General features: G+C 51.6%; 7 protein-coding genes across 7 annotated transcripts; 4 read left to right on the top strand and 3 right to left on the bottom strand.

Annotated features, from left to right (window-relative positions):
* Positions 1 to 30: 30 nt before the first annotated feature.
* J4E82_001314 (uncharacterized protein) lies at positions 31 to 1,544 on the top strand (the record flags this gene model as incomplete). Its single annotated transcript, XM_051727629.1, has 3 exons — positions 31 to 362; positions 418 to 1,043; positions 1,099 to 1,544. The coding sequence occupies 3 exons, from the start codon at positions 31 to 33 to the stop codon at positions 1,542 to 1,544; spliced, it is 1,404 nt and encodes a 467-aa protein (XP_051592474.1).
* A 663-nt stretch (positions 1,545 to 2,207) lies between these two features.
* Positions 2,208 to 3,350, top strand: J4E82_001313 (uncharacterized protein; the record flags this gene model as incomplete). Its single annotated transcript, XM_051727628.1, has 1 exon — positions 2,208 to 3,350. One exon carries the CDS (start codon positions 2,208 to 2,210, stop codon positions 3,348 to 3,350), a length of 1,143 nt encoding a protein of 380 aa, XP_051592473.1.
* A 1,123-nt stretch (positions 3,351 to 4,473) lies between these two features.
* J4E82_001312 (uncharacterized protein) lies at positions 4,474 to 5,333 on the bottom strand (the record flags this gene model as incomplete). The annotated part of the gene is made up of 2 exons (XM_051727627.1): positions 4,474 to 4,898; positions 4,964 to 5,333. 2 exons carry the CDS (start codon positions 5,331 to 5,333, stop codon positions 4,474 to 4,476), a joined length of 795 nt encoding a protein of 264 aa, XP_051592472.1.
* Positions 5,334 to 6,043: 710 nt separating this feature from the next.
* On the bottom strand, positions 6,044 to 7,872 carry J4E82_001311 (uncharacterized protein; the record flags this gene model as incomplete). The annotated part of the gene is made up of 7 exons (XM_051727626.1): positions 6,044 to 6,166; positions 6,219 to 6,340; positions 6,402 to 6,842; positions 6,896 to 7,018; positions 7,095 to 7,499; positions 7,547 to 7,560; positions 7,709 to 7,872. 7 exons carry the CDS (start codon positions 7,870 to 7,872, stop codon positions 6,044 to 6,046), a joined length of 1,392 nt encoding a protein of 463 aa, XP_051592471.1.
* A 952-nt stretch (positions 7,873 to 8,824) lies between these two features.
* Positions 8,825 to 9,832, top strand: J4E82_001310 (uncharacterized protein; the record flags this gene model as incomplete). The annotated part of the gene is made up of 1 exon (XM_051727625.1): positions 8,825 to 9,832. One exon carries the CDS (start codon positions 8,825 to 8,827, stop codon positions 9,830 to 9,832), a length of 1,008 nt encoding a protein of 335 aa, XP_051592470.1.
* A 1,471-nt stretch (positions 9,833 to 11,303) lies between these two features.
* On the bottom strand, positions 11,304 to 13,451 carry J4E82_001309 (uncharacterized protein; the record flags this gene model as incomplete). Its single annotated transcript, XM_051727624.1, has 1 exon — positions 11,304 to 13,451. One exon carries the CDS (start codon positions 13,449 to 13,451, stop codon positions 11,304 to 11,306), a length of 2,148 nt encoding a protein of 715 aa, XP_051592469.1.
* A 7,419-nt stretch (positions 13,452 to 20,870) lies between these two features.
* On the top strand, positions 20,871 to 22,130 carry J4E82_001308 (uncharacterized protein; the record flags this gene model as incomplete). The annotated part of the gene is made up of 1 exon (XM_051727623.1): positions 20,871 to 22,130. One exon carries the CDS (start codon positions 20,871 to 20,873, stop codon positions 22,128 to 22,130), a length of 1,260 nt encoding a protein of 419 aa, XP_051592468.1.
* Between the last annotated feature and the right edge of the window lie 1,464 nt (positions 22,131 to 23,594).

Genomic DNA, 23,594 nt, shown 5'->3' with positions numbered 1-23,594 from the left:
GTGAACAGCCGCCTTCAACCCCGCCCAAGCATGTCGTCACCTCGTTCTCGGGCTGGCTCCCGACTGAAACAGATCTCCAAGCATATAGACTCCAAGCCCTTCCTCGAATTGAACACTCCCTTCTCCACTGAACGCACCGCCCGCATCGAGGACGAACAAGGCAATCGCATACTTCCCGATAAAGTCGAACAAGCCAAGCTCAAGGAAGCCAAGCAAGAATTCAAGAGGGAAGTAGAGGAAGTCAAGAAGCTTGCGCCGGAACCACCCAAGAACATGTCGAGCCAAGCACCACACCCTGCGCTGCTCATTCCTGGGCCCATTGAGTTTGACGATGCCGTCCTCTCGTCTATGAGCCATTACAGGTAACATGTCCAGAGTACTGTGTGCATCATCTTCATCAGTACTGACCGTCTCCAGTGAATCGCATGTCGGCCAACCCTTTGTAAACACCTTCAGCCAAGTCCTTGGAAATCTACGCAAACTATTCCTCACCAGCGACCCTGCCGCGCAACCCTTCATCATCTCCGGCTCTGGTACACTCGGCTGGGATCAGGTAGCGGCCAATTTGGTAGAGCCTGGCGATGAAGTGCTTGTCCTACATACTGGCTACTTCGCCGACTCGTTTGCCGACTGCTTCGAAACCTACGGCGTCAAGGCCACACAGCTCAAGGCGCCCATTGGCGACCGACCACAACTCGATGAAGTCGAGAAGGCGCTGAAGGAAAAAGACTACAAGATCCTGACCGTTACACACGTCGACACTTCAACTGGTGTGCTCAGTGAGATCAAGGCACTGAGCGAGCTGGTTCACAGAGTCAGTCCTGAGACATTGGTCGTCGTCGACGGTGTCTGCAGTGTTGGCTCTGAAGAGATCCGCTTTGACGAGTGGAAGCTCGATGCTGTAATTACGGCTTCACAAAAGGGCATCGGCTGCCCAGCTGGTCTGAGCATCATGATGGTATCTGGTCGTGCGATTGAGAGGTTCAAGGCGAGGAAGACGCGTCCAACTTCTTACTTTGGGTCATGGAAGAACTGGCTACCAAGTAAGTCACCTTGGTTTTCCCCGTGAGCCGATGCAGGAAACTAACACAGTTACAGTCATGCAAAACTATGAAGCAAAGAAGGCATCCTACTTCGCTACGCCGTCCCCACAACTGATTCACGCGCTCGACACGGCGCTCAAGCAGATTCTCTCCCGACCTGTTGAAGACTACTGGGCCGCACACAAGGCTGCGTCACAAAAGGTCAAGAAGGCTGTGGCAGATCTCGGTCTGAAGCAGCTTGCTTCCAAGCCAGAGAACCAGGCCACCGGCATGACTGCTATTTACCTACCCGAGGGTATGACACCTCCGGATGTTCTGCCCAACCTCTTGAAGAAGGGCGTCATCTTTGCTGGTGGTCTGCACAAGGAGATCGCAACCAAGTACATTCGATTCGGACACATGGGTGTCAGTGTAACCGACCCAAACCGACCAGACATCACCAAGGCCATTGAGAGCTTGAAGGAAGGTCTGGTGGAGGCTGGCTACAAGGCGCCTGCCTAGTTGGTGGGTTCTTTCTTGTTTGAGATTGAATTCACTGAAGATACAACATACCCGAACAATCCGGTGGAAATAAGACTTTTGCAGCCACTGGTTGTAGAGCAAATCTCAAGAATAGAATATAAATCCACTACCATGTCGTTGGTGCAGCATGATGATGAATACCGTGGCTATGTCAAATCCTTCGCATCCCACCAAAATTCAAAACTAACTACTCTCCACCAACAGCAACGACGCAACCTCTACATGCCCAAGGCAAATATCAAACACTAGGTCTACGAGATCAACAAATCTAGCCTGCCCAAGGCTAGATCGCCAAGAATGCCCAGAGGCAACGACCTGTTATACGAATTGCCGACCCGTTGCCACCGAATGAAATCATCTAAGTCTCTCCACATCTCGATAACCCAGGATGCGGTAAGTGGGTCTGGCAAGGCTGTGTTCCTGGTGATGTATTCCGATGATGGGCTTTGACATTACTGTACTTAATTCCCCCGACCGACGGCGAGTCTTCGGAGTTTCCTGAAATTGCTGTGAGATCCATTGTGCTTCGTTGATTTTCGTGTTCCTGTTCTCCTATCGATCCCTAGCTTCATTGTCGTAGCTAGCGATATTATTGCGCAGCATACGCGCATAGTTGGAGATTGCCCAGGTACTCTTCCCGAAATGACGTCCACATCACGAAGTCTACAACACGCTTGGGACACAGCATGGACGACTGCACCACCTCAAGCATGCGAAACTCTCCGCAACCTCAATGGCGCCGTCGCTTGGGGCCAAACATGTGTCTTTACCGAAGAGGATAACGACCCAATACCATTTAGCATAAATACCGCTTGCATGCCCTGGGTGACATCGAATGTCTATCCATCCCCATCCGCTTTCTACTCGCCTGCTACCGCATGCCCAGCAAAATGGACGGCAGTCGCCACACAAACAGCAGCAAACGGAGAGGGCAGCGATAATAGATGGATAGATGGGGAAATTGGGCTGCAGTGCTGTCCCGATGGATTCCAGGCAGACGGAAGAGACGGATGTAGACCGGAAGGTAGTGGCAGGTTTCCGGTTGTTGAATGTGGGGAGGCGGACGCGGAGGAGAACGAATTGAGAACGTACGACGGAGGTGCCTGGCCAGCAACCGCAACGCCGAGTATCACGGCATTGCACTTGAGATATCAACCTAGTGATACTGGGGGCACGAACAGCCCAACAGCTTCGAGCACAGAGGCTACCAGTACCGGAGCTACTAGCAGTCAGAGTCCAGGAGGAGGAGGTGGTGGTAGTGGCGGCGACAGTGGTAATGGTATCTCGACTGGTGCTATAGCAGCGATAGCCACAATCATTCCTTTGGTCATAATCATCGGAGCGTTGGCAATGTTTCTTTTGTGGAGGAGAAAGAAGAAGAACGGCAAAGCAGCGATTGCGTTGAAGAACCTAGGAGACGAGAAAGACGACTACCCGTTACGATCCGTCGACGACACAGCCAACCAAGCAGCATCCACTCGCCACGACATGCCCAAAGGCACTGCTGCAGCAGCATACTACACTGGCTCGTCCCAGCACCCACACGAAACACCCGAATGGAATGTGGAAATGGATGCTGTAGAGGCCGAGCGTCTGAAGGTCACTGGGACATCTGCACAACAATCTTCTAGTCCAGTGGGTCCAGAGAGCGGAGTTGAAGCAACAGAACTTGCTGGGTTGGCCAGGGTACCGAGAAAACCTATTGCGCCCATTGAGCTTGATAGTACACCTGTGATACCAGAGGTTGGGGATGCCTATATACCGTATCGACCTGGTAGAGAGTAGAGTTTGTACTTTGATACCCAATAATCAATTTCTCATAGTTGTTTAACTACACGTCTGTGTTCGATGTTGAATGTGCCCTTTCTCTGTTCCTGGTGTAATGTCGTTTCGTGTTAGCCTCTAGGCCTCGCTTGGCTTGTTCTGAAATATGCCTTGGAGTGCGCGCTTTCTCTGCAGATTGAGTTGCAGGTTCTTTTTTTCTGTATTACGCCTTATGTTTTTCTTGTTCGTACCGGTCTGTGTGGATGTTGAAGGTTCTGACATGAGGGATTCATACACATCGAAGTCACACTGGCTCCATCACGTCCAGTCTTCCTGCAAGACTGGACCCAGTAAGTAGTTTTATGAGTTTTCTGGAAGTTGAGTGCGTGAGGCCAAAAGTTAATATTTGTCTATTTGTCTTTCTCGATGTATAAGCATCATCTGAGGACCAAATCTGACGCCGCTTGAACTTGATACCGAATGGTGTAAATAAAACCTCCGCACCGGTGAGTGCCTCATCTGTATTGTTGCAAGTAATTTGCCTCCCCAGAGACCACATAGAATGGATATGGCCTAATAGCTCTTCTCGCAAAAAGTCTTTGCGGTCGCCCAGGGTGTACCTGTAATCATCGAGCGCTTTACCTTAAAAAAAAGTGCCCTATGTATTTTCCAACCCTGAGGCTAGGTTTGTCATGCAATGAACCAGCCCACACCATCATTACCTAGGTAAGGAGTGTCTTGTGCGAAACACGAAGGAACCGGGCTCAAGGGCTTGAAGACCGGTTTTGTTTGTACATATATACATATGTATGCATCTGTCAGCACCGTACCTTGAAACTCACTGACTCTGAAGCACCATGCAATGTCAGTGCCGGTAGTGATAATGTGTTCGTGCCTCCAAAAAAAAAGCTCTTGTAAGAGCCCTCAGGTACAAATCTGCGATAACGATAGCCTTCATCCTGACAGCAGGATTTTTGATGAGTTTAGAGATGGAAGTTCGAACAATAGTCAACATGTACCAAAACCTGGAAATGTATTCGATGTAGCAGTACCAAATGCTTTCCCCAAGCTCTGATGACGCCAACCCCAGGACAAGGATGAAGAGAAGGTTTGTGTGCTGCGTACACTTTTTACAGGACCTCTATCAAGCCTCGTTGCTATCCACCTTGGCCGCACTATCAGCGACCTCATCAGCCGTCTCCGCCATCTCGTGGTCTTCCTTCTTCTCAGCCTTTTCGGCGTCTTCTTTACTCGGCACGCCCTCCTTGTTGCCCACAAGGTCCCTTACGACATCGACGGTAGCTGCTGGGCCACCAGGCTCAGCGGCAAGTACCTTGCCCTCCTTGTCAACAACAAAGACACCACGCGTGGTGCTCTTCGGTGGCTTCTTGAATCCAATAGCCGAGATGAGGCTCTGTGAGGGATCGCAAAGCAGGGTGTAGGGGAGCTTCTGCTTGGTCTTGAAGGTTGTGTTGGCCTTGGGGCTATCAGCGGAGAGACCGTAGATGGAGTATCCGGTTGCGGTGAGGGGATCGTAGGAGTCACGGAAGAGGCAAGCTTGTTTTGTGCCTGCAATCGTACGCATTAGAACCAGTCGGCGAAATGGAGGGGGCTGTCAGGGGCGTGCGACTTACATCCTGGTGTCGAAGCCTTGGGGTAGGTAAATAGTACAACGCCGCCCTTGCTCTCCTCGACAAGCTTCGCAAGTGTCGTCTTGTCTCCATCATTCGTCTCGATCTCTCCGCCGAAGGAGGCGAGGTCAATCTTGTCGCCGACTTTGGGTGGGCCGCTCTTCGCAGGCGCCGCCGCCGCCGTAGACTTGCCGTTGCTCTTACCGACAACAGCTTCCTTGACAGCTTCAACCTGCTCTGTGACGGCTTCCTGGACCTTTTCGACGACCGTTTTCTCCTCTTCAGGCTTCTTGTCCTTAGCAGGTGCCTTCTTCTTGGCCGCGCGCACTGGCGCTGGGGGCGCTTCTTTGCGCTTACGAAGCTCGACTGGCATGTTGAGATTGAAGTCGCGAGATGATATCGCGGCCGAGTTGGTGTCGCAAGAGAGGATCAAACTCGATCAGGGGGGAATTGGGCAGCGAAAAGGTCGGGGTCGGACGCTTGAACGTTCGTGGAAAGCAGGGTAGGACAGTTGGCTAAGGGTAAGAGTACAAAACCAGCAATCAGTAATACAACCTCGCAGAATCAACAGCCACCAATTCGCGGTAATAAATCCTCAGCCCGAATCACCAAGTACTTTGAGCGCGTCGTCTAGTCAACGGAAATAGGGTAAGCATGGTGGTGAGGCCGAGCGGAGCCAGGTCGTCCAGCCTCCTCACTTGGCGTTTCTGTCCATATCCATATTAGCCAGATTACCTGAGCCTGCGTCTTTTCTTCGGGAACAGCTTGTTTCGGACGGGCACTGGGGGTAGGTAGGCTTGTTATTGGCTGATGAAGTGAGGAGTCGTGAGATGCGCAACGCTCGGTTGCGCGTGTCCCGGGCGCGTCATAGCTTCCGTTCCGCAATCCCACGGCCTCCCAGTGGGTTTGCATCTGATATCAAACTGCGCTCAGAATTACTCGTCCATACAATGCATAAGTCTGCTTATGACATCTACAGCTTGAACCTTCGGCTCTTCCCCCACGCCCATCAACAACCCTAAATTAGCACGACCTCGAGGGACTATGCTGTCGACGCTTGCGCTCCATCTATCGCGTTACAATCTATGCGTCTTCTGTACCTCCTACTACCCAACTAACAGGATGCCAGTTATTCTCACAAGAGAATACCTTGCTGCCCGATCCGTAGTTCAACGCCCATCCAGAAGACCACATACCAAGCCCAAACTGTCACGACGAGTCAGTAATCATCTAGAGACAATCAAGGAACGCGACCTACAATAAGTACGCCTAGAATCACGATAAAAAGGTTCAGCATTGTAAAAGCCGTTTGCGACTTGGAAGAAAACAGCTTACGGTTCTTCCTGTTGTGCCACAGCCACATCAACGGAGGAAGTGCATCTGCACGCGTCAGCTAACACCCCTATCTTCATCCTCCCAGGTCGTGTCAGTAGTGACTCACAGCTAAACCAGCTTCCAAACAACGCGCCCATCAGGCCCAGAAGAAGGGTGAAGTTTGGCACTGCTTCTGCCAAGATCCAACTTATCAGCCACGCGCCTGTGCAAATAGCACCCCAGCTTCCCAAACTGAGCCAACTGTTGGCGTGAGCTACACTCGTGCCCTTCCATACACGAAAGTAGATATACTTGGTTGCCACAGACCCATTCACAACGCCTGCGACGATGATTGTAGGTAGCGCAATACCGAAGCATACCTTACTGACCAGTGGGGATGCGGAACCAAGGGCGGGTGAGGCAACCGAAGGTCCAGCGTGATAGTATATAATGACGGAAATGAGCATGTAGAAGGTAACTGCGATATCTTGTTCAAGAATGAGGGCTTTGCGGAAGTCGCGAGGATCCTCGAGTTCAGACTGGAACGAAAAGAAAGCGACGTGGCCGGCTATGCGAAATCAGTATGAGTTGCTGCAAGGACAGACACAGGAGAGAGCATACTGAAGGCCAAGACGATGTTCATGACCGGCGCTAGACCCTTCACCAATGTTACGTCGGGTCGTACGGCGACGATGTTGCCCGTGTCCGGTTTCTGGATACTGATGGCGATCATAGTTGTCGTAACTGCTATGATTATAGAACTACAAGCTGAGGTCATTAGCTAACGGGGCCACGTCCAGTGACCGAAATCCCAACTCACAGAAGTAGCTAAAGTAACTAATGTTCTTGAATGTTCTTGGTAATCCAAATAGAAAAGAGATGATCAAGCCGATAACATTGAAGATGATCGTGCAAGCGCCATGGTCTGTCATTGCGTTCAACGCGACGCCGAATGTCAAGATATGCGCGCCCATGATAAAGATCAAGACTAGTTCCTGCCCAATGGCAAGCACCTCGCGACCTATGGGGCCTCCAATCAACATACCGCAGTCAGCGTAACAGGTTACGGATGGATGAGCCAGCTTGAATTCACCAATCAAATAGCCTGTGTATGTAGCAATGATGCCCAGGAAGCATATGCAAAGGAGGCCAGGGACGAGACCGAGGATTGCGAGAGCTTGTGGAAGGGCAAGGACGCCTAAGGAAACGTTCTCTGCAAGCATCACTAGACTACGTCAGTGAGATACATGAATCGAGAAATGAGAGGCTTACGAGCACCAATATCCCTAGAAGTGTGAAGTCAGCTGTAGCTCACAGATAGAGTTGTCACATACACCAAGCAAAGGCATGTCTTATGTGGGAAAGCAGCAACAACTTGGCAGCTTCCGTTCCAAAGCACTATAAACAGCAGGAGCGCAAGGCTTGAACACTTACCACCATTTACAAGTCTTATACTGTATCTCAGCGCTTTCCTCGTTACCAAAGGTGTTATCTTCTACTGCTGGTGCAACTTGGCCTCCAAGATCTGCTGATGATGTCAATTGAGGCCGAATGGCATGCTCTTTTGGCATCGTGCTCTTGTTGGTGTGCTTGGCCATGGCTTCGTTTTGCAGAGCCTATCTCCGTAGATGCGTAGATGTTATGGTTAGGAAGCTTGTCTAGCTCGTTGTTCCGTGTGTACTGAGATCTGTGACCGGTCCCTCGTAAGACGCAATTATGGCGGCTAGTTGAAGACTGCTATGCGAAATAGATATTGGAGATCGATAGGAACCGCTCATTTGTGCTAGCTAGCCGTACCACGGCATGATTCTACGTTTGACCGCTGTAGATGTAGGCGTGTTTGCAAGCTCCTTCGGGTCGGGAGACGCGGAGAAAGTCTGTTTGATTCCAAGATTGGAACGAAGCGGACCACATTCGTGTCCAAATTGCAAAGCACGTTATCAAGTATGATAGGATCCTCCATTCTACCGCGAATCTCCATAAGATAGAAGACTCAAAAGGCGTATCTGAATCAAGCAGATGCTGCCACATACTTGGTTCATGACTATACGAGGGATATGGTGAGATCCTGCCACTGATTGTATAGGCTTGACATCGGGTAGCAAGGGGATGACACCCAAGCTTGGGGCACGATTCGCCGCCGTCCAAAGAACCATTTGCGAATGCAGGTTATCTTAGAAGCCGTGGGGAAAGAGAGATGGTGATATAATGGAGATACAACAATGGAACCTTGTCGGTCTACGATCCGGGGCTACATGCGAGGCATCATGCATAGGATGTATCATGCCGGTAAGCATCTGAATCTTATGGTACCATAGAATCATCACCAGGGATGTAGGTGTAATGGTAGAGGATGAGGTGGGGGAGAAGCCTCCCTGATTGAATGACCATGGAGGAGTAAAATACGTCATCACGTGCGTTCGCGGGCAAAGCGCGAATTGCCACTTTCCCCATCGCTCCCCGCAACCCATTGTCCCCACAATTGCATCCGACTGTCACACCTGTGTCATCTCACTCGCCTTGCGACACTATCTTCGCTCCTCGCACGCCATGGACTCCGACCTGGGCCTCCCGCCGACACGGGCGAGACGCAAGCGCAAGAGTACCGCATATGCCGACCATGACGGCGACGACAATGACGATGCGTCCTTCAATTACCAGTCTACGCCGCGAAAAGCCAAAAAGATTGAAAGCGCTCCTGAAGTGATCGACCTTACCGGGGATTCTCCAAAGAAGATTCTCCCCAGCAAGAGAGGCAAGCGCGATGCTGATGCGCCTACCGAAGAGAAGCGTGCGAGGGTCTTTCGCAAGAAGGCGCCCCAAAGCTATATTGTTATAAAGGAAAGAGCTCTAACCCAGCGTCTGACAGTCCTTTTGCGCGACCGCTGCGGAAGCGATGATGTGCCTGAGGAGAAGGTTATTGTGGCAGGGTCAACGGGAAATGTCTACACGGTCTCGATCGGTCTCGTCCCAAGCTGTGACTGTCCACACGCGAAGAAGGGCAATCAATGCAAGCACATTATCTACGTCATGCTACGTGTGTTGAAAGCACGGGAGGAGGTGGCATACCAACTGGCCCTCATCAGCGCTGAGCTGCGCGAAGTCATCAAAAACGCGCCACCCATTCCGGGTGTGGAGACCGACGGCAAGAACGGCACCGAACAAGAAGGCCAGGTCGGGAATCGCAAGCCTATCGAGGGCGAATGCCCCATTTGTTACGATGAGCTCGGCAAGAACGAAGCCATTGTATACTGCAAGTCCAGCTGTGGAAACAACGTGCACAAGGCTTGCATGCAGAATTGGATTGCCGTATCAAAGGGCAAAGCGACCTGTCCATACTGTCGCGCCAAATGGGAGGCCGATGTAGGCTTCCAAGGCAAGCTGGGTGATGTCGATACCATGAATTTGGAGAGGAACGAGGACGGCTATGTCAACGTCGCAGGCCAACTCGGCCTCAGTGGCGAACGAGACTACTCAACCTATAACCAATACTGGGTGCGGCAACACCTGGGTCAAAGTAGGACAAGGGGCGGCTACGATTTCGAGGATGACTACTAGTCTGAGAGACTTTGCGGCACAAGGACGCAATCATCGAGCAGACAAGTGCATTTGGCGTTTAGGATACTGATACCCGGCAGTAGCAGGCACAAGGTTCAGCTCAACACTGACTCCACAACGTGCATTATACACCACATGTTTTGTGTATTCTGGTCGATACATTCTCTCGCTTTCCTTGCTTTTCTCGCTGATGCCCATGTCCCGGCTTCGGCTTCGACCAGCCCATCTTGGAAATTACCAACCTTCAAGAATAGCACAAATAGTGATCGGCCACCACTGACGCGGCGAAACTCCCCCCAACAAACCCCACCCCTTCGGCCATCGCATAAGCAACAAACCCATCATGCTGACCTGAACACGTACCTGCATCCGCTCGCCTCGTAAATCGAGTCGCTGCAGCTCCACATCTCTCCCAACTACGTCAACAGAATCACGACATACGGACGTCTTCGGCAAGACTAATCCGCCCATCTGGTCAGTAGTTATTTGCGGTCCGTCCGAAGTCGAATACGAGATGAATGACGCGTCCACGGATACCACTATTCTCACGATGAGGCATCCCAGACAGCAAGTATTGATATCAGGAATGCACTATAGATCTACAAGACTGGAATGTGCTCGAGCCACCAAAGATCAACAACAATAACGCACGTCCTTTATCCAACGGATCTTGGACATCGGTGGAAAAGGTTTGCTGGAATGTCAAAGCAAGTTGGCTTTGCTCTAGTAATTTAACCTGCGCAGCGGTAAGTTCAAGCGATTCTAAGAGGTGGCGGAGTTAGAAGTACGGCGCTGGCTCTCCTGCGTGGTTGGGCGACCCGGAGACAAGGTATCGGTTGGCTGCAGGTTAGTTGATTAAACGTTGTACTTGTGCTACTGCAACCATGGCGCGACAAGGTGCAAGCTTTGGTACGATCATGTACAAGGATAGCGTTTGGGTGATATGCAGGTACGGTCACAGAGCTTGAAGATTAAGTTTGTATCGCGGTGAATCCCCAGGCTAACGGAGAGTCGAGCTTTGTCTTGGGTGGGAGACTAGTTGTCGAAAGTGGCCAAGAAAATATCACGAAGACAAGGCAAGGCATGAGTAAGTCGCAGAAATTGAATTTGAAGAAAACTAGTTAACGCCTGGTCATTTGATAACCACAACAAAGGAAAGGTCTATGAAAAAGTCGAGTATCATCAAACATTGCACCGTCCGGATCCAGATACCAGTCCAACAAGCATAGCGTTCTCGAAGAGTGGTTTTGAGAGTAGACAGTCAATATATTGTCCAATGTACATATCAACTGCCTAATCCAAAATTTTACGTGAACAATCCATCACAAAGGAAACCACCCAACGCTCTGCCCCTGCCTGAGGGAACTTGGTACAGTAGACAGACAAGACATGCGAGAATGCGGATCAAGCGATCCTACCAAATATTCACAAACAAACGCGAAGGTCATCTACAAGAAATGCACTTCAGCGCTTAGTAGGTGCCGTAGCCGGAACCGTAACCGCTGCCAGAGCCGTAGCTGTTGTCAGGGGTAGGGGTGGCGACAGGAGGAGTGTAAGCCTCGGTGGAGGAAGAGACGGCAGCCTCAGGGGTCTTGGAGGAGGCAGGAGCGGAGGAGGCACCGCCGTAGCCACCACCAACGGGGTAGGCAGCGCTGGACTCAGCACCGGCAGGGACGGTGGAAGAGGGGATAGCAGTCTCGCCGGTAGGGGTGGCTACCTCAGAGACGAAAGAGAAGCTGGGGAGGACAGAGGTGGCGCTGCTGGGAACGGGAACGGCACCTGTGCCAGTGGGGTAAGCAGGCTTGGTGGAGGTCTTGAAGCCAGTTGGGCCAGCAGGGTAGGGGTTGGTGCCGTTACCGGGGACGGGGTACATGCCAGTGGGAACAGAGGGCATGCCGGAGGAAGCAGTCTGCTCAGAGGGAACCTCAGGAGTGGGAGCGGGGGTCTCGGGGGTAGCAGCAGGGTAGTCACCACCCTTGGTAACAGTGACAGTCTCCTTGGCAGTTACGGTGACAGTGACGGGAGCAGCGCAGTCCTCACCACCCTCGCTTCCAGCAGGGACGGAAGGAGTGGCGTTACCACCAGCAGGGCCGGTAGGGTAGGCGTTCTCACCACCAGCAGGGCCAGTGGGGTAAGCACCGTTGCCACCAGCGGGTCCAGAGGGGTTGGACTCGGAGTCGGCGGGAACGTCGCCCTCACCAGTGGGAGTGGGCTTGACGGTGACGTACTTGGTCGAGGTGGAGGTAGACTTGATGGTGGAAGTGACATCCTCACCACCCTCGGGGTAGGCAGACTCGCCACCAGCAGGGCCAGTGGGGTAGGAGTTCTCGCCGCCAGCGGGGCCAGTGGCCTCAGAGGGAACCTCACCAGTAGGAGTGGGCTTGCCGACAGTGATGACGACAGTGGAGTACTGGGTGGAGGTGGAGGTGGAGGTAACCTCAGTGGTGACTGGGTGAGCAGTCGAGCCAACACCGACAGTGTAGACGAGGGTCTCGGTGTAGGTCTGGACGACCTCAGAGACGGGGTAGGAGCTGGTCACACCGGCGGTGGGGGTGGCCTGGGGAAGCTCACCCTCGGGGCAGACGGTGGTGCCGACGGCAACAACGCTGGTGACGAGCGCGGTGGAGTGAGCCGGGCAGTCAGTGACGGTAGGGGGGCAGGCAGTCTTGGTGAAGATCTGAGTGCTGTAGATGGTGGAGGTCACCATGTCGCTGACAGGGGTGGAAGAGACACCAGCGGGGCGGGATCCAGTGCCAGTGGGGTAGAGAGGGTAGCCAGTCCCGGCCATGCTGCTGGTGGCAGCCTCAGGGACGACTGAGGAGGGAACACCACCGTAGCCGCCACCGACGGGGTAAGAGCCGGAGGGGATAGCGGAGCTCATGCTAACACCTGGAACGGAGCTGGAGCTGGCGCCAGAGGGGACAACAGAGGACATGCTGACACCGGGGACAGAGCTGGAGACACCACCGGAGGGGACAACGGCGGAGTAGCCAGTTCCGTAGGCGGAGCTGGCAGCAGCGGTGGAGCTGATGGTGGGGATGACAGCAGAGCTGGAGGTAGCAGCCTCAGGGACGGCAGAAGAGGGGACACCTCCGTAGCCGCCGCCAACTGGGTAACCAGAGCTGGCAGCAGAGCTGGTAGCAGCCTCAGGGACGGGAGAGCTGGAGCTGGCACCACCGGCAGGGGGGACAGCTCCGTAGCCACCGGCAGAGGTGGAAGGAGTGTAGGTGGCATCAGCAGGGGTGCTGGAAGTCTCGAAAGCTGGGGAAGAGGTCTGGACGTAGGGGACCGAGGAGACAACGGGGGTTGCGGAGGTGGAGGCCTCGGGGGTCTCTACGGGAGTAGCAGAGCTAACGACCGGGACGGCAGAGCTGACGATGGGAGTAGCAGAGCTGACAACGGGCACGGCAGAGCTGGATCCAGCAGGGGGCTGGGCGCCGTATCCGCCGTTGTTGGAGCCGTAGCTGTTGCCACCACCGTAGCTGTTGGAGCCGTAGCTGTTTCCTCCACCGTAGGAGTCGGTGGCACCGTATTGGCGACGGGCCTGGCGGTGGCTGCGAGCCTCAGCGGCATCGGCGGCAGCGAGAGCGGCCAAGAAGGCAACGGTAAGCTTCATCATGATGAAAGTTCAAAAAATCCTAGCTCTTAAAACTGAATGGGTATTGACGAGGGAATTCAAAGGTCCAGGCGAAACGTTGATGATCCAGGAAAGAGTGACTGGATGTTCAAAGAATGTGATGTCCGAAGACAGTGTATAGCGAGTGTGGTAAGGAAAAGTTGCCTTGGGTGAGGAGAAAAAAACACAGCGAGGGAGGGCGGTATATGAAGGCTCTGGCTGACAGTTGCAGGAAGCGGTCTAAGCACCTGGGTGGCTGCTAACGGCAGCACAGATGCGCCCAAGATGGTCGGCCCCTGGCGGGTGTTAATTTCGTTCAGGAACAACCGGCGGCAGGGGCCAGTCAGCGGCGTCGCTAGCCAGGAACAACTTCAGGGGAATGCATGAAGCTAGCCAGTCAGGAGGGCCAACGAGCAACCTCGATGCATGGCAGCCGCTGGGGAACACGCCGGTCGCGAGCTGTCGTCTTTGAGAGGTGAGCCTTGATTTTGCCGTCGTTTTCGCAGCCGACGAAGCCGCTGAAAGAGGTCACGATGGTTTACCTGCTCGCCCCCCCGTCGCGCTGGCCATGTGCGCTGGGATGGCCCTCGCATAGCCTTGTGAATCCATCTCTCTGCTTGCCGGCCGTCGCCATAGATTGCGTTTCATGGCGCTTGGCCAAAATAGAAAGCGACCATGCCGCAGATCCTCCCTGCTAGAAGCATCGACAGGAGCGGGTACCTGGCAGATGCGCGCTGTCGGTGAGCACACAACCGTGCCGAGATTCAGCGCAGACTACGCTGCTGGGCGAGACAAAATTGGACTTGCGCGAGCATGAGTGAGATTCGGCCCATTCCCCACTGCCAGCACACGGTGCGACAGGAGAGACACTGTGCCACAGACGACATCAGCTCGTGTTGAGGGCGTTCTCGTGTTTGCGGAGACGCTTGTCGATAGGCGTGGATAAGGGAGCGGTGGAGCGTTCCATGGTGTATTGGCCGTCTTTGTCCAAGCGTGGGCCATGGTGCGACGCGCGACTTGGGCCTGCCGCTTCACATCTCTGCACAAAGAGCCCCGATGTGACTTCATCGCCGTGGAGCCTGAATCGTCGACGCGCAATCTAGACTATCGCATTCTGAAGCTTCTAGTCGACATCGCGATCCTTCGTCAAGTCGTATCGACTTCAACGGTCCGCCAAACGTCAAGCCACTGTGCCACACATTCTTTCTTCGGCGGGCCGCGCTCGTCTGTCCTGCTTCGGCGTATAGCAAGGCCACGCCCATGCCATGTGCACTTGAGACATGCCACCGCTGTCAGTGCATTTCCGCATAATACACAGCCACAACCGCGTTCGAATCAGTAATCGCGACTACTTCCTCCGTCTCAGTCTGTCGCAAGTCTTCCATTTGCCTGAATGCCTTCAACACAATGACTTTGGTCCTCACCGCCGGGATTCCAGTACCGTGTCCACAGCATGTACGATGCTGGACTGACGTGGAACTGGCGACCGGCTCGTAAGATTGATGAGCTTTCCCGCCTAGTCCCTGCAAAAGCTTGTGCCCTCGAAACGAGCGACACGAGCATGTTCTCGACTCTCGACGAACGTCGACTGATCTCTCGGAAATGAGGTCCATCGTTCAACTGTTTCCGGTTCGTTTCTCTCGTCTGTGTCGATGTTGCGTGTGGCTGGCCACCCGCCCGCAATGTCACTGTTGAGGCTTGTCTTGTGCCGAGGCGTGGGAAGTAAATGAAGCAATATTGCTGAAGCTGAACATGAAAGTTGTCAAACACAAAGCGGCGCACACAATGCCCAACTGTGAAATGTGCGAGCGCGATCAAGTGCTAAAAGAAAGTCCAGAGAAGGAAACGACAATCGTAGTCTCACGCCTACCAGTTGATATGCCTAGCAGCATCCGCGGAACGGGCTCTCTACTATACGTTGTCCTCGAGGCAAGCACCACTGGCTGCGGCCGCATGTTTTCGCGACTTCTGTATACCATCTCAGAATGAATGCCACACGCTTCTGCCCCGCAGCGCCACATGAAACATGCATTCTCCTCCATTCCTTCCCTCGCCCGTATCCCATCACATCATACCCATCTACTCGGATTACAAACCCGTCGCCCGCATCAACAGCCCATACTAAGCCTTTCCTTCTTATCAAACTTCTTACATGGCCCGTCTTCATCAATCTGCATTGGCGGATCGTGCCGTGATTCGAAACCATCGCTTGCTTGAAACGAAACGTCAGCCCTACCAGGCTATCCCAACGGCTACCTAGGCACATCTGCGATTCCAACTTCACCTGTTCTTTTCGTGCCTCAGGCTGTTCAAGGCATTAAAGTGCCAAGATATAGTGGGTATGAGGGGTGCAGGTATCCACGATGTTACAACTTCTACTGCTTCTAGTAGATGGAGTCTAGGTCTTCCACCGGCTTAATGGCTAATGTGCGGGGTCGATGACGAGGTCAACATCCCAAGGTGCGTTTCGAGGTAAATTCTACATTGCAATCTTGAAGTCATGGTACGAGCCGATTGTTTTGTTAAGATTGCTTCATGAAGTCAACTTATTTCACGGAGCACTGACAGTGAGTCACGCAGTTGCTGAGCTTATGACGTTGAACACGAGGTGCTAGATTGGGTAGTCCACAGATACGTCCTACTTGATTCCGCTTCGCAAAGCCTGCCGTTTTTTCGTACTGTCTTTTCCACTGCAAGGCACTATCACCAATGTGTCGAGAGTCGTCTCGACCAGTATCACGCAAACGTACGGCCCAGAGTCCATACACAAGATATCTTCCTCCAGTGACATACAGGTCTAAGAGTGTACAGTAGACTCTTGTCCCTAATGCTGCCCGTTTCCATTCAGACACTTGCGCCGACCTGCCTTTGCCCGCGTATGCGCGCCATCCTTGCCCGGGTTCTTTTTTGCTCAAGGAAAAGAAAATATAAGCCACCGTGATCGATAACATAACATGAGAGAAGAATATCTAGCACCGAGGTTTCAGTATCACGTTCAGCTACGAAATTACTGACTCTGTTGTTGCTTTAGTGGACTACTGCTACTGTGCATTTGGTGCTTGTGATCAAAGAGTAAGACTTTTGTCCATCGTTTTCTACAGTCGCACCACGGAATGCCTCACTGCCATCATTTTCCTCAATGCCGCTACATCATAGCACACCGGTCAGGATAACGCAATTTCAAACAAATCGCACAAAGTTGCGTTTTAGATCTACTGTCACACATCCGTGCGAACTTTACCATGGTTAGGTGCTGCGCAGTAGTTGTGTGTATCTGAGTACTTTATCGCGAAATGATGATGATAATGATGTCTGGTTCAACACTAGAGACAGTTGCGTCAAAGGAAAGTTACAATCCAAAGAAAGGCAAGTGTGGAGACTGTATCTATCGTAGTTCGGGGTAACAATTGACTAGTAAGATGCCCATCTGGCCTTCAGACGGGGGGCTCACGCTTAGCGCTTTCAAGTGAGCTGAACGCCGCAATCCGTGTTGGAAGGAGGGCTAATGCGAGCACGTTTATGGGTGAATGATCCATCATTATTGTCAATTCATCATGTGTCTGTTCCGTAACCCCTGACTATATCTACGTATATAGGACCATTAGCAAAACGTACTGTGCGTCCGCGATTGGAGTTGTCAGTAGAAAGACAGTACTTGCAATTGAAACCGTTCCATACATTAACAGGTGAGCTGGGGATGACAACGCTACTGCATGAGTTGTCACTGTAGATCCACATTACTGCTGATTGTCAACACGTTCGTCGAGGAGAATCTATCGAGGCTGTTAATTTGCAGATGTTATTGGCATTGTTGCCCAAGGCGATCATGGCTGTGACTTGCGAGGCGAGAGGCCCGAAGGCTACGACAATGGTAGAGATGGATTGTATGTTTGTAATTGAGAGGTGGAGAGCTTGGTTTGCGTCGAAGATGAGATTGCTTGAAGTGATGAGACTGATTTGAGTTTGCGACCGGGCACGTTTTGATACGGCTTTCCGTCATCGGGTTGCACATGCTGGTACCGTACAGCGTACTTGAATCTTAACAAGGCCGCTTCATGTTGCTTATGTAGACAAGAGAGTAAAACCTTCCTGCAGTCGAAGAATTTGGGTTATGAAACAAAGCAAGAAGGATTTCGTTGAAAGTACTTGTAGCAGGTAAATGCTTGGACAGTAAGAGGTCAACATCCCTTGAAACTCACACGTACCCCCATGACTGGTAGACGAGGCAGGTGCTAGACGATTGGCGCCAGCAGTTGTGGGCTTTCCGTGGTTGATCAGTGTCATCTACGAAGAAGAAACCTGTTAGTCAGTGGTGTGCTAAAAGAGGACCTCTGGAGCTCTGAACGCCCGTACTACTTGCAGCACTCTCAATCATTTGCACATGATGATGGATGGAGATATAGTATCCATCTTGGGTATGCGATTCGTATCCAGACGACTAGTGCCTAGGTAATAGGCACACTTGTCACGAGCCACAACAAGTAGGTAGGCAAATACGTTACCTAGTTATCCTGTCTCTTGCTTGCCTTTCTACTAGCATGTCGGTGAGTACTTCCAGGGTGATTGGTGGTAAGTGTAATGTGCAGTAAAGAGAGCTTTGTGGCAAGCATTCACTATATCAAAGATAGAATCTAAATATCTCTTTAGAGCATATGTAGGTAGTACTCTTTCCTGATACAATAAAGCGTATTAGGATATTTGTAGACATATAAAGATTAATAGTATTATAGACTTCTACATCTGCTTTCTAAGTTCCTTTGTCAGGGACTACCTCGGTAGTAGGGCTGCTTATTTCTATACCTGTTTGATTTTCCCTCGTATGTGGTGCACTCAAGGTTCCGTTCAGCGTTGCCCCACCACGGACGCACAGATCCGACATCACCGCAGGGCCGCCTGATATTCGAAAACAGCGTTCAGACTCCAAAACCACAACTTCTTCCTCAAGCGACTGGGCTACGCCAGAAGTCTTAATGAAAAAGGTAGGTTCGCGTCAGCTCCCGATAGTGCGGATAGGAGCGACACTGTGCCGACAAGTATGAGCAAGCCCAGTGACTTGCCAGCTGGTTTCAAAAATAAGAATAATCTTGAATTGGTCCGTAGACCAGTTTCAGAGATTAAACTGAAAAGAACAGATACTACACTTGATCTAAGCCAAAAGGCAAAGAGAGCTGCCGAACAAACGAAGGGCAGGAGGAAGGCCAGTTTATATAGACTCTGGAAAGCTCTGAAAGACGCTAGTGTTCTAGCCTTGCACCGGGCGTTGCCGGGCCAACGGTGACGTAAAGAGCCGTAAAGAGTCGAAAAGTTGGACTGGATAATGTGGAACGGTAGGCGGTAATGGCGAAATTCTATGTTGTGTGGGTCAGGCAGAGGCACAATGACTCTGATTCGATAGGGAGGGTCCGCAAGGAGCCGAAATTCCGTTGTGCATTGAGCCGTATTGCACAACGTGTGCATAATTATGTTACCCTGGGCTATTCTAGTGATCGACGAGTAACTTGCAACTAGAACAGCACTGGAGCACCTCGTATCTTGCCGGCTGAGTGAGCGTACCATTGCTCTGCTGTGAGATGACCTTCTCGTTGTTTTCGCTTGGGTGTCTTTCGATATCTCACGCACTTCTCGGCAAGCCTTTGGCTGGCATGATTTTGGCGCACATCGTAACCTGGGCAGCCTGCTGATAAAAACACAACCTCTCCGTCAACCTTCCTGTGTGCCACTACTCGCAAGTTCAAGCTGAAAGAACAAGTAAAATGCCGGATTGGGGATGTAGCATAGTGCATGTAGGTATCTGCCTAGGCACGCAGGGCAAAAGAGCTTTTGTGGTAGAACAGCTACCGTTCTACGTAGGCACCTTTGTGGGTAGCATCGGCATCGTCATCTCCCACGTGCGAGCGTATTGCAAGACCGTATTGGGTTTTTATCAGATTGGCGTATCACAGTCAGTAAAGAGACCCTAGTCGATACCCACGGATAGGTCGTAATATATGGAAGTTACATGTAGGCGACGCTACGACCTGCCAAATTCGTAATCTTCGCGCGGAAACAGTACCTAGGTACGCTGCGAGAATTACGCACTTGATCAGAGAATCCATAACGAGTGGAAGCTTTGGAGGACATACCTGGTAATCTTTTAGTTACCATATAATGTGTAATGGCTGACCTCGGGAAGCTGTTCATTGGTATCTAAGTAAGACCAAAAGAAGCCCCTATGGCCGTGGTCCAAACCTCATAATAGGCATTGCTTGTCTATCGGAGGCGTCACATCTCTTGCTAGAGGTACTCCTCTAATAGGTACTTTATTAAAATTTACATTTGTTGCTCGTCTTAGCTTACTAAAAGCTAACTAATTGTACCAAGTTGTTTGTATTAGCAGGCAAACGAAGGCGCGCTTTTCTTCGTGTTCGTAAATTACTACATTGGGACAGGCCGACGCACAACGCCTACCCACTCTCTGACTAGTGAGGTTCGATGTATGGCTCACGGAGGGATACGTAACCCTATGGCATGGTGTATCGCATTCGGTAGATTCCTATAGCCATACAGAGGCCCAGTCTTGCACGTACCGAGAGCGTTAGCATCGGCGTTCCTACAGTCAATCTGGACTTCACTGCTCTTAGAGTGGTCACATACACATTCTCATGCGCGCCGAGGCCATGGAACTGCCCCGTGGTCAAGATGTATGACCAGCCTGATCAATGTAACGCTAATGGTGTGCCGTCTACTGTAGATGACAAGCGGCTCGCGACCGACAAGCATCTCCTCACGTCCTCGTTGGAGACATGCAGGAACGAAAACAACCTTGGAACTTTAAAATCGATATAATTGCAAGGCTAAATCCAAAGATGCCTTAGCTGTGGCCCCCAATGACATCAGGACCAATACTCCGTGGTTTGAGTGACTGCGGGGTTGAGCATAATGCATACCTAGGTAGCTGGTAGGGTTATAACACAAATGGATAGCATCAGGTGCAGATGTCGTAGATATAGACGCCCCCCTTTTTTTTTGGACTATGAACACAACCTTATTAGCAAGAGCGCGGGCACAACCTGTCCACTTTAGACAATAACATCGCCTGGTGGTAGTCGCATGATCTCTAATCCAGTAACGGGTATGTGGTCAAGCACATCAAGTGGTCTGCGCACTGGTCTTTTTGTCTCGCGAGCTCTTTCCTGGACCACGGTATAATAGTGGTCACTTCTTCGTTCTGTTCTGGAAGCTCCTTTCCTATTCGCCATGTTTTCTTAGGTCCTTCTCGAACCATGGTTGCGTAGGCAACTGTCTAGTATAGAAAGATCACAACGCACTCTTCCACACTTCTTCTTTATCCACCACAGCTAGTAAGTTTTACTCCCCTATTAATAACATTTTTATGAAAGCTGTGCGATCACCCAAAACAGGTACACACAAGCAAACGACCCCATGGATACTGTCGCCCAAGGTTGGACCAACGTGAGGCCGGAGGAGGATGGCCAACGCTTCACAGAGCGCTCCGCTGAGCGCCGGCAACTCTTTCTGAAACTCCAATCACTCCACCCCCAACCGGTATTTCCTTCGATTACCTGGGCGTTTCTCCAGATCGCCGATATCGAAGTAATCCGGGAGGTGGTTCAGAGCCATCGGATCAGGCAATTATTCGCAGACCGCGATTATGGCCCCGTCACAGAAAGAAATGCGTTGGACACAATTCTACTCTGGTCTCAGAAACAACCCAGGAAAGACCCGACAGCAGCAAGTGCAACGTCGACACACTCGCAATCCAAGACAGTCTCCAACCAACCACCCTCGAAATCTCGCCTTCTCAATGCCAATATACTAGCCGGATCTAAGCGAACTCGATCCGGACATATAATTGGTGGCCCAGAATACAGTGTTGGCCGACACGATGGCGTTCGGTCAAACTGTAAGAAGCGGGATGGATACCTTTGCGCGGTCTCGAGGATGGCGGAAATCGACGCCGCCCATATTTACCCATGGTGCGGTCTTGGAGGCCAGAATGAGGAGCGAGTGGTGAGATTCTGGGACACTCTGAAGATGTTCTGGAATGCAGAACTAGTGGAGAGTTGGCGTAGTAAGTTGTTTGTGGACGCTAATAATCCAAATCGAGGAACGGAGACAGTGGAGAACATGATCTCCCTCTCGGCCCTCCTGCACCGGTATCACTCCGCTGCTCGATTTGCGCTCCGACCGATACAACTGTCAGACGATAAGACAAAACTCGAACTCGAGTTTCACTGGCTTGTTGTTGAAGGGCGCAAACGCCAGGATGAGGTGAACATCATGGATGAACCTTTGTCTTCGGCCAACCGACTTTCGGCTGGCAGGGGTTACGGCCCACTCGATCGGATTGATCCCAACGACGACACTATCCGCATTCCACTAGTCAGCGGAACTAGATTTACAATGTCGACCGATGATCCAGTCCAGCGACCTCTCCCAGATACAGGCCTCTTGACATTGCAGTGGCACCTTCAACGTGTCCTTGCCATGTCCGGAGCGGCTGAGTGGATGGAGGAGGATTTCGGCAACGACGATGATGACGACCAGGACGGACAAGGCGTTACATCTTGCGATAACGTGGAAAACTGGCTCCAGAACGTCGAGCCTCCGGAGAATCATCGTCCGAGCCAAATCTCTCGAGAAAGCGATTCGGAAGACAGCGTAGATGGTTCGTTTGAATAAACGATATCTGCCCTAAGCATCTTTAATCACAAATCTCAAACTCCCTTCATATGCTAAACGGAATATACAGGAGCCCCTCCGCATAAGCAAGCCAAACGTCGAGATTTGGGCCTTCCTTCCCCTCCGAGCTCGGATACGAACTTCTCTGAACGCCCCGACTGCGCGAGCAAGATAACCTTGACGACTTTGCCTCAACTCGGGCCCACGGCCACGAAGTTATCAAGCGAGTTCTGCCGAGTCGGTGGTGAAGAGAATAAGGAGCCTAGTCTGCGACACTTGCGAGGGGTTCCGACACTTCAGAGATCCCGCCGACGTAGCATATGAAGTAAGTCCTTGGGGCCGTTTGCTTACTGTGTACATGTTTTGTCTCGCGCGGGGTTTTTGGCTTCGGCTGTTTCCCCGTAAAAAAAAAACCGGGAGCCAAAACCCTACTCTTACCTCCCCGAGTCACGTCGTCAGCTCACACTGATTGGCGTGCGGTGGCTCCTGGAAACTAGTGTGGCTTGTACACCTAGGCTGACAAGAGGGGTGATGTTTGTGTTTTATGGGTCTACTGTGAGTCGGCATAGAGCTATCTCAAAGACTCTTGCCATCAGCTGACACCGGGTACTTGAATTTTTGCTACTGGTGGTTTCACGACAACAGTAGGCAATCATTTCTCGCTTCGCTACTAAAACGAACAGCGTTCAATCAGCTTTTCCGGCACGACTAAATACCGACTGGATACGTACAGTGGAAGAGGCATGGATTCAGAAAAAGGCTCGCAGTCTCTCACGGTATCAACTCTAGATCATTACAAATTCATACTCATTTTCACTCACATCTTCTCTAACTCTCCTCTTGTATCCATCTTCTGCTACCACCACACACCACGCCTTGATCCCTCCTCAACCTCAAACCCAACCCTCACTCACGAACTACAACCTTGATGCCCCATCAGCACTTCATTCTCCCCCTCACCTGCGCAACGCCCAACTCCACTTCCGCGATCCTAAAACACATTCTCATTCCCACACCGAAGCTCTCTCGTCCACTCTATACCCTCTTCCCCGTCCTCGCTCGTAACAGCCGTGTGTTCGACTTCTCCCACTTGAAAGAGAAAAAACCTGGCCACGCATATTTTTGCGAACTGCATGTCTGGTCAGAAATTTTACTATCGTCAACTGAAAGATCTTACCTTGCTACCCACTCCACTTCTAGTCCAGGAACGACTTTCGAAATCTAGAACTCTGAGATCTTTGCAATGAGATGATGCCGATGTGTCCGAATGCACTGACCGATTTGTACCTTCCTTTGCTTCGGTGAACAAGTGCCTTGTATGTTCCCAAAATTGACACTGAGGTCATATGATAGCGGTGATGGAACCATTTCCTACCTTTTTATGATCTAAGAAAGCTCCCGCAGCAAAATGTCCATGCAGATAGATGAACCAGCATATCTCCTGACACACTAGATTTGAATAAG

This window comes from Alternaria postmessia (genome assembly GCF_024291825.1).
Source record: "Alternaria postmessia strain BMP 2775 chromosome Unknown scaffold_5, whole genome shotgun sequence".
Lineage (NCBI taxonomy): Eukaryota > Fungi > Ascomycota > Dothideomycetes > Pleosporales > Pleosporaceae > Alternaria > Alternaria postmessia.
This window is presented reverse-complemented; position numbering and strand designations above follow the sequence as displayed.